Here is a 17,273-nt window from a genome sequence, read left to right as displayed (position 1 = left end):
ATGAACTGAAATCACAGCATATTTACCAAGGACATATCAGCTTTAACTCATTTCAATGGCAGCTCAAACATAAGCAAGCAAAACAGCTTCAATTCACAAGTTTGACGGCGTAACGGTATAATTCGGCATCCCGAAACTCAACTAAATCAATTCTATAACCATATACATCATATATCAGCTGTATATTACTCAAAACCAGCATATCAGATGTTAAGCATTTCAAATTAAGTGCTGGAAATTCATACAAAATTGATACAACAACCGTCTTCAACTCGACTTCAATAGAACACAACATAGAAGTTCAACAACACCAATTCATACACAAATATGATCTCTGCCATTTTCGAATTCTCAAACCATGAAGAATCAAAAGAAAACTTACATCAATTCAAAGGCCTCGTCGCAAGGATTCCAAAACACTTTTCGGAATCGAATTTGGATAATCGGAACTCAAGATATTGCAATTTGAAGATGAAGAATGAAACTCGGGTTCCTTTCCTTTGCACTCTCGGTTTCTTCCTCTCAATTTCTGATGAAATGTTGTACCAAACACGTGAATACCTTTCAGAATAACAAGTGTCCCACTAAACATAAGAATTTTGCACTTTGGCCCCTCAAGTCTTCACTAATTGCAATTTGGTCCTCAATTTTTCATTTCATTCAATTTCAATCCTAAATAATTTAAGAATATTAGAATTTAAATCAAAACTCCCAATATTCCCAAATTAAATATTCTCGAATTAAAATTAAATAATTCCGGGCGTTACACATAATTAATAAAAATAAGATCGATTATACATTTAGAAATTTTAAAAATAGTCTATAAGAAAAAAAAGACGGTAAAAATGTTTTGTGTTTATAATTTTCTTCTTCTTATTGTTTTAAATTAATGAATTTATGAATATTATGACAACCATTAAATAAATGAATCAATTAAATGACTAAGCAATACATTGATTTTCACAAATTCAATATCCCAAAATTGTCCATAAATTTTATACTATTTTTCCATCTATGTCCATGCAATTAATACCAATCATTCATATTTTTTGGACAATATAGTAATACACAATGCAAAAACTTTGTCCATCATTCATACTTATATAATATATTTTAAATGAATGAATTTATGAATATGATGACAATCATTAAATAAATAAACCAATTAAATGACTAAGCAATAAATTGATTTCCACAAATTCAATATCCCAAAATTTTACCTAATTAATTTTATACTATTTTTCCATCTATGTCCATGCAATTAATACCAATCATTCATATTTTTTGGACAATATAGTAATACACAATGCAAAAACTTTGTCCATCATTCATACTTATATAATATATTTTAAATGAATGAATTTATGAATATGATGACAATCATTAAATAAATAAACCAATTAAATGACTAAGCAATAAATTGATTTCCACAAATTCAATATCCCAAAATTTTACCTAATTAATTTTATACTATTTTTCCATCTATGTCCATGCAATTAATACCAATCATTCATATTTTTTGGACAATATAATAAATATACAATGCAAAAACTTTGTTCATCATTCATACTTATATAGTAGAAATAGATTAAATTCGATCAACATACACAAAGGACAAATATATTTTTGTGTCTAACTTATTATTTTCTTATTAATATTTTGCAAAACGTAAACTCATTTTAATTTAATGGACTCACAATGACTTGTTCAGATACTGATTTATTTTATCTATCTTAGCACGAAATGAAAAAAAAAAAAAAAAAATTGTGATATTTATGATGCAAAAAATTAGAAACTTGGAGAAGGACTATTGGCTTCATATTTTTTTAAAAAATTATATATATAATATTTAACTTAAAATAATGACTACAGATTTAGTAAATATAAGAAACACTAATAAATCTTCATAGTTTAACACAACAAGAGTTTAGCAACTATAAAAAACACTAATCATTCATCATAGTTTAACATAACAAGAGTTTAGCAATGATAAAAAACACTAATCATTCATCAGTACTCATCAGCATAACAAGAGTTAGTTTAGCAAAGCCATATCATATCGTATCATCAGCACCAAACGCAGACGGAGAAGCAGCAATATGACTCATATCAGACGCAAGGGAGAAACTTTCAAAACATGTACAAAAAGAATCCGAGGCCTTTCATTCACTCAGTCAAATTGTTCTAGACTTCTTCATCAAATTATCACAGTGATAATTTATTCCTTTTTCTGAAATAGGAAAGAAGTCATTTGAGAATCCCTTAATCATATTTTAATCAATTAAACATAATCACACGATTGATTAACTTAATTTGGCGACGAGTTACTACAAAATCACAATGATTCATTACACAACTATAATATAACATTCTTTTGAATTTTTTTTTTTTCAATAACCACAATCCAAATATCAGCCGAAATCTTGCAGAAACAAGGTGGTGTGTTCGGATACTTTAAATCCAAGTTGGGCTTCGTGGTTGATTTTCTGCATTTGCTGTGAGATTCCATTGCTGCCTTGAATTTCAATTTTCTATTATAATACAACCAAAACATCGACCTTGTGGTGGTGAAAGAAAGAAGAATAAACAAAAGAGAAAGATAAAGGGCAATTAAGTCAAACCATGTGCAAAAAGTACCAAAATTCAATAAAAATTCGTAGCTACAACGCGTGTACTCACAACACCAGTCGCAAGGATGACGTGTGCCAAAGTTTTAAAAGTTGGAGGAAATTTTAGGCTATTTTTTTACATAGGGGGTTTTCAGCTAATTAGAACTTTTACAGGGGTCCGTAAGCCATTAGACCTTTATTGTTCCATGTGATATTGCCAAATCGATATTGTCCGTGGAAATAATGAGCGAGTTTGCTTTCAAAATTTTTTTTTTTAAAATAAGTGCTTTTTAAAGTTGGTTTTTAAAATCACTTTTTAAAGTAAAAATTGAAATAATTTTGTTTTTGATTAAATAGATTGAAATCACTTTTTTAAAGAGTTATTTGCACAAAACATCCTTCTGAAATATTGAAAATGCACAATTCTTCCCTGTGAAATTTTAATAGGCATCTTCAACCATGACCTTTTAAAAAATTAGCACACTCGCCCCTTCAGATTAATGATTGTTGCGCACTCGCCCCTCATGCTACTGGGCAAAGATTTTGATATTTTTTTTGCACCAAATACCCCTGTGAAATATTAAAAATGCATATTTGACCCTTGTGAAAATAATTTTTAAATCTATTCAACTCATAATACACAATTTTTATTAAAATCTAATTATAAAACATTTAGCAAACACTTTTTCGTTTTATTAATTTTATTTTTAATTTTTAATTTATTATGATTATATAATTATTTTCTAAAAATATTATTATTTTATCTTGTTATCATTATTTTATTAATTTTTTTTCTTGTTTCCAACTTCTCAACTAAAAATACATTCATAAACGAGATTTAAGTACCTAAAAGTACCAAAATATTAAATCAAAACGACAATTTCATGCATATTACTTTTCAATTTAGGATTATAGATTTTTGAACCAAAATCTAAATTTTTTAAAATGCATTGCAGAATTTGCATTAAATAATAATACACAATATTTATTAAGATCTAATTATAAAATATTTTTCAAATATTTTTAATTTTATTTATTTTTATTTTTTAATTTAAAATTTTAATTAAGTTATTTCTAAAAAAATTATTACTTGTTATCGTTATTTTATCAAATCACTCCGTGTTTTCAACTTTTTCATTAAACATGATTCATAAATAAGGATTTAAATATCTAAAAATACCAAAATATTGAACCAAATGATAAGTTCATGAATGTTACCTTTTTGATTTAGAATTATATAAGCATGTAATTTTTTAATTATTTATTACAAATTGTGCAATGTATATTCTCGAAAAATTTAAATTTTGGTTCAATAATATATAGTCCTAAATCGAAAAAGCAATATGTTTGAACTTATCGGTTTAGTTCAATATTTTGGTATTTGAAATTATTTAAATACTTGTTTATGAATGCATGTTTAATGAAAAAGTTGAAAACAAGAAGAAGGATTAATAAAATAATGATAATAAGATAAAATAATAATATTTTTTAGAAAATAATTATATAATCATAATAAATTTAAAAATAAAAATAATAAAACAAAAAGTGTTTGCTAAATATTTTATAATTAGATTTTAATAAAAATTGTGTATTATGTGTTGAATATATTTAAAAATTATTTTCACGGGGATCAAATATGCATTTTTAATATTTCACAGGGATATTTGGTGCAAAAAAAAATATCAAAATATTTGTCCAGTTGCATGAGGGGCGCGTGCATAACAATCACTCATCTGAAGGGGCGAGTGTTCTAATTTTTTAAAAGGTTAAAGTTGAAGATGCTTATTAAAATTTCACAGCATAGAAGTGCGCATTTTTAATATTTCAAAGGGGTGTTTGGTGCAAATAACTTCTTTTTTAAAGTTGATTTATAAAAAAATTCATATTTGAAACAATAAAAGGTCTTGTTTTAAGAAAAAAATCAATTTTTCTCTTTTGGTAATCAATATCTCTCTTTGTTTCTCTTTTCATTTGACATTGATTTATAACAAATTGATTTATCTTAAGGTTTAATTTTTCATCATCCAACTATACGGGGGCGATGATGGATGGCCGCCGACGGAGAAGAGGGCGGAGCAATCCGACGGTGCTGCCTTTACACTCTTCCATTTGCCAACTCTCCAACACCGTCTCTTGCTGGTGAGTAATTAACCACACTAGCAATGGTTTCGTTTACTTGTAATTTAACGCCATTGTTTCTGATTATTTGATATTTTTTAGGTTTTGCGATTTCAAGTTTTTGATCCTCAATGAACCCCTTTTCCATTTCGGTCGGCGATACTCTAGGTTGGAGTTGGGATGCTTTAATTTAGGTTTCTTAACTGCTGTGTATTAATGCATGTTATGAGTATTGTGATATAGAAATTGTGTCGCTTTTTGGAATGGTGACAGATGGTTTGGAGTGTGGTTCACCATTGGAATTGGGTTTGGTGTGGCAACCCTTGTTGGAGTTACAGTGGTTAGTGGCTTCGTAGCTCTACTTTGTTCTGGATACTGTTTTTTTAGGAACAATGGCGATATATTTCAAAATTTAGGCCTCGGTTTAAAAATACTATATTACCAATCGATTAAAATATTGATTGGCGTGCAAGTTTACTGTTTGATGTTCTGCACATTTTTTTGTTGAATATTTTGTATTGTAATAATTTTTAGAATGGTTTTCACTGATTTTCATTTCACGTGGACTGGTTCTCGACTGTTCCTCAGTTGATGTAGACTGAATTTTAGTTTGTGGGCTAGTGTTGACCGATTTTCTACTGATGTTGACTGAGTAAACGGAGTTTGACTGATTTTCAGTTCATATAGACTGTTGTCAATAGATTTTCACTTCATGTTGACTGATTTATCGTTCATGGGGACTGGTACCGACTGGTTTTCATGTCATGTCGACTGGTTTTCGGTTTGGTATATGTATTATTTTTATCAGTAATAATGAATAAGAATTGTAATGGTGTAGTGGTAAAAACTCTCGAAATCAGGTGGGTGCAATAACGAGTCTCATTGTGTTAAATTGAGATACTTTGAGAAAAAAAAAAAAGAAGCAATAACAGCGAGTCTCATGGTTTTAAATTGAGACCTTAAACATGAGCCCTTTGATTGAATTAAACCAGGTGGGAGCAACAACAGCGAGTTGTTTTAATTTAAGACCCTTTGTCCAAAATATTAAAAAACAGCATGACACCTTTCGACTGAATTAAACCAGGCGGGAGCAATAACAGCGAGTCTCATTGTTTTAAATTTTGAGACCTTTGACCAAAATAAAAAATATACTTTTGACTGAATTAGACACTAAAGGAGACCAATATATTAAATTGTTCCCTTTTTTAAGGTTGATTTTTATTTTTATTCTTATTTTCAGGTCCTTCTTTATGAGTTGGGTGCACTGCTTGTTTACCGAGGGAATACTTTCTTTGGACTTCCCTTTTTGGTCAGTACAGTCAACAGTGGTGTTAAATGTTTTGCTTTGATCTTACCCGTTATTTCCCGATGGTTCGTAGATAAAATGCTTAGCGTTGTATATGGACGGTAATATGCTGACATTGATTATTCACTTCAAAGAGTGTTGTGGGTTGAATTTTGATTACCCATTTATATATGATTGCGACATTGTGTTATCTGTGTTGATATCAGATGTTGAGGTACTATTATTTGCAGCTATGGTTGGGCATTCATACGATGTATGCCAACTCTAAGTATGTGTTAAATTAATTGTAATAAGTTGGTATGAGTCGAAGGGCTGAGTTCCTTGTCGCGCATCCCAACTTGTGTGATTTGCAATTTGCACTGTGCCTTTACAATGAGTGCCTTCGGTTAGAGAATTCCGATTGGGAAACAATATTTTCAGCAGAATTGTTTGTTAAAAAAAAATTATTTTAAAATTCATGTTTGAATAAAGAATCTGTTATAAAAGAAGTGTTTCAAAACGTTTAGCTCGAAATGTGGCTCTGGTTCTTAAGCTTCAGCGTCTCTTTAAGAAGCAAAAAGACATTTTGTCACTATTTGACTCAAACACATAACTGCTTCTGCCTCTGTTTTTGGAAAAAAAGAAAACACTTATAAACTCTATTTAATAAAATATTCGTTTTAAGCTAAGTGCTATTTGTATTCAAACTGATCCATGTGGCCATTGAGATTAATGGCTACTGAAGTTTCATATTATTGGTTTTCCAAGAGGAGTAGATCCTGAAAAATGAACCTTGTGCTTGTGTTGTTGCTTCTACTACTTGATGGTTATGTTACTTTCTTATTCCTTTGCAGTTTACAGGTCCGAACATTTCGTTCCGGAGCTTTGTGTACTTGTGTGTATCTTCCATTGTATCAGTTCTTGTCCATGAGTTTGGGCACGCACTTGCTGCAGCGAGGTTAAAATTTTCCTTCTTCCTCTTAACAGCAATACAGCACCTTCATATGCCCACTAAATTTCGAGAAATTAACTTTGTATTTGTTATTTTTATCGACTAATATGCATAGTTGATTTCACTGTTACCATGCCATCTCCATCTACTCTAAAAAAAATGACTCTAGAAGTGGCAATTATCTCAATGCTGTAGTGAATTAGTGATAGTTAGTCATTAGTGATATCACGATCTCCGATTGATATTGTGTGTGTTTGTGAGACATGGCTTTGGGGTTGCGATATAGAATTTAGTCCAGAAAGTGGACTATATGTTGCTTCATTATGCAATTCGAGCAGTATCCATGAAGGTTAATGTTTCATCGTGGGATTTCTCAGACCATTTATTTATCGTTATTCTTGTTGGCATTTATTATTTCACAATGCAAATTGCAAAGTATATGTACTGATTGTTACAGAAGTAGCAGTGTAGTACTGTTCATGCACGACATAGAGCCCCTGGGAATCCTTGTAGCTAGAAGGGCACTTGTTTTTTTTATCTAGCTTTACTGACAAAAGATATCATAAATGATGCAGACTGTTTCTGTAATGTTATTCTTCCAGCTGTCTTGTTATCCACATTCGTACCGGTTGATGTATTAGTTGAATAATGAGATAGAGAATCAATCTCACAACAGTTAATGTAAGTGTGACTTCTTCTATGGGCTGCAGTGAGGGAGTGCACATAGAGTATATTGCCATCTTTTGGGCAGTGTTTTTTCCAGGGGCACTGGTGGCTTTCAATTATGCATCATTACAGGCATTACCTGCGGTGGCTTCCCTACGAATATACTGTGCTGGAATTTGGCACAATGCAGTGGTGGGTGCCCAAACCATATTTGTTCGTATATATCAGATTGATTTGTTTTGGGAAATCATATATGGCACTAATCAACTGATATGCCTCACCATCATCTTGTGCAGTTTTGTGCATTTTGCACCTTCGTGTTGTTCCTTCTTCCGTATATTTTGAGCCCATTTTACACTTATGGTGAACATCCCATGGTATCAAACACTAGTAATTTCTAGTTTCTCGCCCCATGGTTGTGTTTGTCAAACTGAATTTTACTTGTTAATCTTTTATAGGTAATGGATGTGGCTGTGTCTTCTCCGTTGTCCGGTTATCTTTCCCCTCGTGATGTAATAGTTTCTTTGGATGATACCCACATCCATACAACAGAAGAGTGGAAGCACATCGTTATGTTGCTGACTGAGCAGAGTAAATTGCTCAGCTCGGGGCAAGAAATAGTAGATGGCCATAAAGGGTACTGTGTTCCTCATTCTTTAAGTCAAGAAATCACTCACTCTCTTGGCAAAGGGAGTGAAACAAAATGTCCAAACGAACTTACCACATTTGTATCTGCCCCATGTCTGGATTCGAGCGAGTATGACAATAACAAACCTGTTATCAATCTTCCGAAAAGATGGGAAAGTATTCAGTGTTTGGATGCTAAGGATGTTTTAAAGTTTAAAAAATGTGCATACAGTAAGATGGAAACTCCAACAACAAATAAAAGTGGTTGTGTTTGTTCTGAGGTAAAATAAAATATCTATCTTTACCTTAATTAACATTGGTCATCTATAGTAGTTTTTGTATATAATGTGTATATATGGCCTGTAAAACTTGTGGGAACAGGTTGAATCTTGCTTTGCTCCAGTGCAGCGCCCAGGTCAGCAATGGGTCGAGATCACATTTTCAAGCTTAGATTGTCAGAATGTTGGACGAAATTCAGATGCCACAGATTCTAATGTTGGACAAAATTCAGACGCCGCCGATTCTATCAGTCTGGAAAGAAGTTGCTTTCAAACCTATGTATTTGTAGGCGATGTAAACTTCATGGCACGCTCAATCCATCTGACTTCATACCAACCTCGGTGGTATGCCGAATTTGCTGCATATCTTCCAAATACGTTGGAAAGATTTTTCACTTCCTCCTTCCACGTCTCTATGTTGCTCGCTCTTCTCAACAGCTTGCCGGTGTGTTCTAATTACCATATATATTTTATTGTATATCTGATAATATATAACTATGGTTCCCTTTTGGTCAGCAATTTTTCATTTTGATGCATGCTACATATGGCTAGATAACGAGTAAGAACGAATCCGGTTTCAGATCGTCGTGAATACTTTCTAAGTCTTTGTTTCTTTGTGAAATTAATTTCAGGTGTATTTTCTTGATGGTCAATCTATCTTAGAAGGGATTATACACCACAGCTTCATTTCGCTTAATTCCAGTAAGAGGCGGTTAATTCTTCGATATTGCCTTCTCGGAGGGACAATTATCTCAGCAACTTTGTTTCTGCAAATGGTATTACATAGAGTAGTGTAGTCAATGTCGTTTATCAGGTTGTGCTAGGATCGAATATTATATCTTATTTAACGGATTTTTAGTTCGACCTTTGCTCTGATTTAAACCGACCTTCGATGTCGATGTGGGTTGAGTAGACGCTACCCGCAGGGTAGTGCCTTGCGGGTGACGTGGCGGCTCTGAGGCCCACTGATTTTGACCAATCATGTGGTTACACGTCACCCGCAGGGTACTACCCTGCGGGTGGCATGTACTAAACCGTCGATGTGTGAAATGCCCACATATTATATTTATTTAAACAACTTAAAGATATTGATGTGTTTGACAAAAAAATATAATACTATTAATGTAATATGAATAGTTATATATATAACAAACGAAGTAGTTTTGCACTTTTATAAATAAAAATTAAACTTATATATATTTAAATCTATTTTATATTTACATTTAGGAAAAATGAAAAAAATAAATTAAATTATGTGAAGGATAAGAGAGGAATTAATAAAAATAATGAGGGATATTTTGGTGAAAAAAATTATTAAAAAAGGATTTTTTGAAAAAGATATTCTCTTCCTTACTTTTTTAAAAACAGCTTATTTTGATAGTTTATAAGCTGTTTTTAAAATTTTTATCAAACAAAATTTCAGAGCTGAAAAGCTCTAAAACAACTTATAAGATGTTTGAAAGATTAAGTTATGCCTGTAAGATTTCTCACATTCTCATACTATTACAACACCTCCGTGATAACGAAATCTCATCCATGAATTAATCCAAACTTGACTGTAGAGTAGTATGATAATGTCGTGTTCTTGTAATAGTATGAGAATGTGAGAAATATTAATAGCTGAAGGGTAACATTAGTAGTTTAGTACCCAAAAACGACTAAATATAATGTGGGCGCTCGAAGTGAAAAAAGCGTTAGAAAATGCAGGTTTAGGTATTGTTTGCAACTTTTAAAAATAAGTGATTATTAATTTTTTTAAACAAATTATTAAGAAAAAAATACATAATCACTTATTTTTAAAGGTTGCAAACATTGTCTTAGTCCATCTAATTGTGCTATAGAAATGCTGGGAAGTAGAAGAGTATTTTGCTGTCTTCTGCTAATATGTTTCTTGGTCTCTCTTGATACACCTCTTTGCCCGTATTGTTTGGTTAAAACGATGGGGCGGCCTTTGCTTGATACACCATCTACCTCTACTTGAGCTCGACTATGATGAAGCAAATTGAGTTCAAGTAGTTCTCGAGCTCAAGTCTCATTTTGATCAGGAACGGAGCCAAGAAATTTCATTGGGTGTTGATTGTGCAGTGTACTACGAGCTCAAGCTTGACTCTAGTAATTTTGGAGCATGAAAACTTTTATAAAATTTTAATTTCAAAATATCAAATTTATTAAAATATAAAACATTTTGACTTTTTGGAACCATTTTGTTTTGGTTCTTCTCCACATTCTTACCAACGTTCAGGGTCGGGTCGATGGGGAAACTTCCATTTCATAATAATGAGAAGAGCATGTTGGGTTACCTCATTTTGAATGTTAAAGACAAAAGAGAAATTTAATCAACATTGTTGTTTTCAAAAATTAAGATTTCAAGTTAGAAGATTTAAGCCTAAGACGTGACTCATAGAGTCGTCAATTTGAGTTGGATTCGTCGAGTTAATCTGTCACATCACCCCAAATGATTTAGCTGGGTTGAGTTGAAAATTTATCAACACATTTAAAGTTGGGTTTAAATGGGTGGCCCACAGGTTTAGAAGGAGAAGGTTTTTTTTAAAAAAAAATAATAATAAATTATGGTATGTATGTATTTTAGTGAAACCTTTGACAATTTTTTTAACGTATGTTGCTTTAGCTTATTAGCTATAATAAGTATGAATGATAGAGTTCAACCTATATATAGTAACGATATTATCCTAATCGTACATTTAATGACTCATTGATTTCCGCGTTAACACTGCAATATTAATTATACACATGTGTGAGATATCAATTATCGGTTTTAGAAATGATATCAATAAATATTAATTTTATTGCAGTTGTTTTAGAAATTTTAATTTATGAAATGATATATTCAATTAATTTTATGAATTTTATGAATTTTATTTTTTGGTGGGCTGACTCCTTTAATCCGTAACCCACTTTGGATCCAGTGTGAGCCCCTTCTTGCAATAAAATTTGTACATTAAACTTGCAGTGACGGAAGTTTATACAATTCTTAACTTACGCAAATGTACCCAAAATACTAATACAATCACATGAACTCATTTCATCACGATTGTGCTAAACCAACATTTTTTTTTCCATAATTTTGTTCTTACTCAAGGTCATGTACCATGTATTTGAAATTTACAATAAAAAAATAGAGGTTAAGTCTTTAAAGACTTTGTGATGGAATAAAATGGTTTTATACATTTATAACAAGAAAAACGATATCAGTGTAGTATTTCAATATGAGATGTCATGTATCAGTAATAACGTATCAGTACAAAGTATTTTATAAAGTGAAATGCAGTGACTGTTCAGTATTGTGAAGTGAATATCGTAGGCTAAAGATGTGGCTCCCATGCACCAACAATCGGTGTAGCACCTTTCCCCACGTACTCAAGTAGGATTCGTACAATCAATCATTTACGAGCCAAGGTGAACTCACATTTCTGGGCCGAAGTCATGTTGTTCCGTGTCAAATGCCAAAAGAACTGTAATTGAAGAAATCGATAGTGTATCTCACCTCAATAACTTATTATTCTGGACCAGTCGATGAGCCCGAACCAATGTAAATTTCTATAAACATAATTTGAGTGATTTTACACCGGCTACGGCCGGTAATGTGTGTTGGAATCTTTTAAAACTCATTTTTATAATTTGGACAAATATCTAAAATAATGCTTAAAGCTTCGGCCACCAAGAACCACTGGAACGGGCCGACGCGGGCGTGAAACTCACACGCCTTTGTAGAGGCGCATGTGGCTGTTCTGGTGGCCACGCACGGCCGGGATTTGTCAGGTAAATGTAACTTTTGATGATCTACAACTTTTATATTGAATACCGTTTGAAATTCCAAACTGATTTTGTCCAGATTTCGAAAAGCCAGAATGATGATCAAGCTTGATTTGGACGTCTAAAAATAGTATTTCCGACAACATTTGGGATGTCGTCCGGCATATTGGTATACTAGAAAAAATTTGAATAATTTTTATGTTGTGACCGAAACAAAATTAGTTCAAGAATAATGAGAAAAACAAGCAAAAATTGCTACCTTGAAGCTGATTTTCTGAAAAATTTTCTAGAATGTGTTCTCTTAAGAAATCCGATTTTTTTTGGAATGATTTGGATCATGATCTTGTTAAACCTTTAGAACACGATGACTTCTGAGTAAGAAACGAGTGTTGTGTAAAACTTTGGGAATTTTTGGACAAAATTTGGGTATTTTTCTTCTATTTTCTCTTTATTTGTTTCTCTATAAATTTCATACACTAGCTAGCAGCCTATTTCTCACCAATTATTAGTAAACATTCTGATGAAATGCAGCAAAATGGAGGTATTTATAAGAGTAGAGGGGCCACAAAGCAGGGACACTTGTCTTTCTTTGGTTTTTAATTAGTTTTTTTGACACTTGTTAATGAATAAACTAAGCAAGTGTCATCATAGAAAACTGCAAACTTCTCGCTCGAGATGTTTCATCTTGTAATTATGTTTTTGTCAGACGATCAGCGAATCAGGCTGTCCATGCTTTAATTAGGGAGACTGCTTCTATGTCTGATTTAGTAGGTAGATTTGCTCCCTCTCCTACTGTTATTTCGAATGATATTATACCGGACTTAACTTATTAATATATGTTTATCCTATTGCGTCAAAAAAAAAAAAAAAAAAACTAAGCAAGTGTCAAACAATGTGCTATACAAATGTTTTTATTTTTTTATTTTTTAAATGTATTTTATTAGTTTATCTTATTAAAGTATTTTAAATTATTTTTTTACTTTTTTTTTCATATATGAATATTTATCTATTATAATAAATGAAGTAATGTTATTATTATTATTATTATTATTATTATTATTATTATTATTATTCAAATCCACTAAATAAATTTTGACTAAACACCTCAAAAATAATTTTTGGGGTTTTACAATATCCCCTCTTAAAATAATCTTGTTCCCAGATTCCCAACGTGATAGGAAATCCCGAATCTTTCGGTAGATTTCTTTCCCGACACTATCATCATAATTTTAGGACGTGTAATTAGTAAAATTTTTATTTATCGTTCAAAAATACTTTATTCGTACAAAGTTAAATAAAATTTATGCTCACTTTGGGTGTCGCGTTATAACTATTCTATTGCAAGGTTGACGTCATCTTCCTTCCCAATGAGTGCGTAAGCTCGAGGTGGAATTTTTGGTTTCAGTGTAGGTTGAACTTCGTATTTTTGTCTTTTTTTTTGGGCAGTCCTAAATGCGATGTTGATCACTTCCACAGACCACACATTTTCCTTGTTTCTTCCAGCATTTTTCCTCGTGAAGGTTACCACAATATCCGCATTTCTCATGGTAGTTGGAATCTGGGTTTTCTCGGAGCTTTTTTCTTGGGGTTTTGTCATGCTAGTCTAGTTGTGTCTCTCTTTTGGAATTTATTTTTTAACTTCTTATTTTGATGGAGTTCGGAACCCCGTGGTTTCTTTCTCCTTTCTCTCTTTTGGCTCGCAGTTTGATATTTGCCTCTACACGCAGTGCTTGGTTAACAACAGAGATATAATTCATTGCTTTGGTAGACAAGGTTTTCCAACGAAAATCGAGATTGAGTCCTTGGAAAAATTTCTTTGTCTTTCATACCTCATCTTCCTTGTAGTGGGGAGCATAATGAATAAAGCAGTGAAATTCAGGCTCGTTTTGGGCCACTCTCATAGAACCTTGTACTGATTCCATGAATTCGCATTCTCGGGTGTTAAGTATTACTTGGATGATGTACTTTTCCTTGAATTCCTGTAGAAAGTTTGTAGTGACCCGCTCCAAAATCAACTACTAATAGAGACTTTAGGCATGCTATTAAACTTAAACAACAACAAAAATAATACAACTCAATCGAAGAATAAATACCGAAATAGAGTATTAAACTAGAAACCTCTAGTGACTTCTGCTACCAATGCCCTTGTCACTGATCAAACACTGATCTCGCTCTTGGTACTCTTGCAAACCTGTCCCTTCGAATGAGATGTCCGAGATAAAAGTAGGGACGTGAGCACTAACGCCCAAAACGAAAAGTACGTGTACACAAGTTGATATGATGCATGCAACATGAAATATGCTCGGGTACACTGGGATCAAGATCCAAAACATCATGCTCAGAACACAGTCGCCCTAGTATGTGCATGCTGCTCCAAAGTAGGGGTGCAAACGAACCAAACCTGTTCGTGAGCTTTACGAGCCCGCTCGATAAATATTTGATTCGTATTCGAGCTTATCGAACTCGAGCCGAATTCGAACATGTTCGAACTTTTTTTCGAGCCGAGCTCGAGCCAAAATTATTCTGTTCGATAGTTCGCGAATAGTTCGCGAGCCTTAATATTTAATTAATATAATATAATTATATAAAAATATATATACATTTTAAACTTTTTCGAACATTTCGAGCTTTTGAAACCATAATATCCGAATAGGTTCGAATATTTCGAACCAAACTCGAACTCAAACTTTATTTCGAGCCGAGCTCGAGCCAAAATATTTGAAATTATCGAACTTCGAATCGAGCTCGAACTCGAATATACTCTTATTGAGCCGAATTCGAGCCTTAAAATTTTATCATTATTCGGCTCGATTCGGTTTGTTTGCACCCCTACTCCAAAGATACAGTGGGTTCCACACATACTGAGCTATGACCTTGGACCATCACCATCCAGGGTAAAATCGCACACACTGCTTCGTCGATTCAGTGGGTGTCACACGGTACCCGATCGTACAAAGATAACCCTAGGGTTTAGCAACCCTAGAAACACCAGGCTATCTCTAACGAATACACATGCTCAACATGTTATGCCAATGTCGCATACAAATCATGAAAAGTAATATCATGCATCTCATGTCAGATAACAATGCAACAGTAATATCGTGCTCACTTTGTTACTTTGTATATATTCCACTGTAGTTCATATTCATACCATGTGACTGTTAGACATTTGAGACAGTTTGTGATATGTTCTGGTTCATTTCAACTGATACCAGTTCTCATGATTTTTGGGGAATGACATTTACATCTCTATAGATATGGTGAACTAACTTAGATTAAACTCAATGAAGTTCAGACCCAAAATGGTGGTGTTGGGATCTCGAGAGCAATTGTGCATTCATGACGAAGTAAGTCAACTTCATGGAATGACGCAAACAAATGCCTGTCATGCCCTATGCAAAAAACGTACCAAAAGATATTGTGCTCACTTTTCACGTGTTACAGGTATGTGTGATATTTTGAAGTAGTTAAAGACATGCTTCGCTACCATGAATATGAATTTTAAGCTGCCTTTACATGCCAAGGCTTCGGAAAGTTGTCAGTAAGTTATTTTTAGAAAACGAAGCAATTTTAGTTATTGATGAAATCGAGAAGGAATGAATTGAATGAGAATGACATTTACAGCGATCAAACTGTTACTGATGTGCAAATGTTGCACAAAGTTAAATTTCTTTGCCTTTAAAATTTGTGGCTGATATAGTATATATTGAACATTTTGATTTGACCATTGTGATTCTGTGTTTAGTTGTTTATGTCCATATTATAATATTTTAGTATGCTTCCTCGTATTGCATATATCTCTTGGCCTTTTAAATTTGTGGCTGACAGAGTATAATTGAACATTTTGATGCTGACCATTGTGATTATGTGTTCTGTTGTTGATGTCCATATTATAATATTTTGGTGCGCTTCCTTGTATTGCGTAAATTATGGACATACATTATATAATTCCCTCTCTGTTGTTTACAAAAATTTTGAAGAATAATTCAAGTCTTGGAGATGATCCAATTGACATAGAGGACTTGGTCAATCTTGGGAGAAGCTCGTAGGTTTACTCGTTTTAAATATTATTAATATTTATAAGAGGCAGTTGATAAAAGCTGAATTTGCACTTCGCCCTGTCGAGGGAGTTGCAGAAAGCTGTTGACATCTTATTGAATGTAGAAAGAGAAAATCACTAACCATTGATTGGAATAACAGCATCCTCATTTTTTATGAAGCTCATAACTAGGTATGACTATATCATTGTTTTTTCCTATTACGTTTTCCAGATTTGAAAAAACAAATCAATCTTCTTATAAAAGGCAAGTTCTGAATATTATTTGACAAATGCAGGAAGGTTTGTGTGCTGATGCAGCCTCTTTTGACCTGCCTTCGAGCCTATTGAAAGCTTGCATATCTGTGTTGATCTTTCTATTACTAGAAGGGACATGTCAATCCGGATAATTTTCTTATTAATAATTTGCAAAACGTAAAATCATTTTAATTAAATGGACTCACAATGACTTGTTCAGATACTGATTTAAGTTATCTATCTTTGACACGTCATGCAAAAAAAAAATATTTGCGATATTTATGATGCAAAAAATTAGAAACTTGGAGAAGGACTATTGGCTTCATATTTTTAAAAAAATTATATATATAATGTTTAAAATAACGATATGAGGGAAATAATCTATCTATTATCTATTATCTATTATCTATTACTATTATCTATTATTTATTATCTATTACTATTATAAATATATAAGTTTCAATTGTTAATTTTCTAATTTGCCCATATTTATCTTACATAATATTAATTAAATATTTTTGTCATTTCCAATGTATTTTTTGGTTTACCCTTTCATTTTCTAGATTAATGTAGAGTAATTAATTTTTTTTTATTAATTGTTAACATTTAATTCATGTCTTAAATTAAAAAAAAAGTTATTAATTAATTAATTAATTAATAATAATAATAA

At 32.3% G+C, this 17,273-nt stretch overlaps 1 protein-coding gene across 3 annotated transcripts; it reads left to right on the top strand.

The window, feature by feature from the left end:
* Positions 1 to 4,574: 4,574 nt before the first annotated feature.
* LOC140863396 (membrane-bound transcription factor site-2 protease homolog) lies at positions 4,575 to 9,401 on the top strand. 3 transcript variants are annotated; one of them, XM_073266794.1, is made up of 10 exons: positions 4,575 to 4,748; positions 4,830 to 4,895; positions 5,001 to 5,067; positions 5,968 to 6,036; positions 6,867 to 6,970; positions 7,675 to 7,822; positions 7,927 to 8,007; positions 8,089 to 8,538; positions 8,666 to 8,980; positions 9,168 to 9,401. In XM_073266794.1, the coding sequence occupies exons 1-10, from the start codon at positions 4,651 to 4,653 to the stop codon at positions 9,330 to 9,332; spliced, it is 1,563 nt and encodes a 520-aa protein (XP_073122895.1). In that variant the 5' UTR covers positions 4,575 to 4,650; the 3' UTR covers positions 9,333 to 9,401. The 3 variants fall into 3 exon arrangements, with proteins under 3 accessions (XP_073122895.1, XP_073122894.1, XP_073122896.1); XM_073266793.1 differs by having other exon boundaries at positions 4,579 to 4,748; positions 8,639 to 8,980; XM_073266795.1 differs by lacking the exon at positions 6,867 to 6,970 and having other exon boundaries at positions 4,611 to 4,748; positions 8,639 to 8,980.
* Positions 9,402 to 17,273: the final 7,872 nt, after the last annotated feature.

Source organism: Henckelia pumila, chromosome 4 (genome assembly GCF_033568475.1).
Source record: "Henckelia pumila isolate YLH828 chromosome 4, ASM3356847v2, whole genome shotgun sequence".
Classification (NCBI taxonomy): domain Eukaryota; kingdom Viridiplantae; phylum Streptophyta; class Magnoliopsida; order Lamiales; family Gesneriaceae; genus Henckelia; species Henckelia pumila.
Note: the sequence above shows the minus strand (reverse complement) of the source record. Positions and strands in the feature narration are given on the sequence as shown.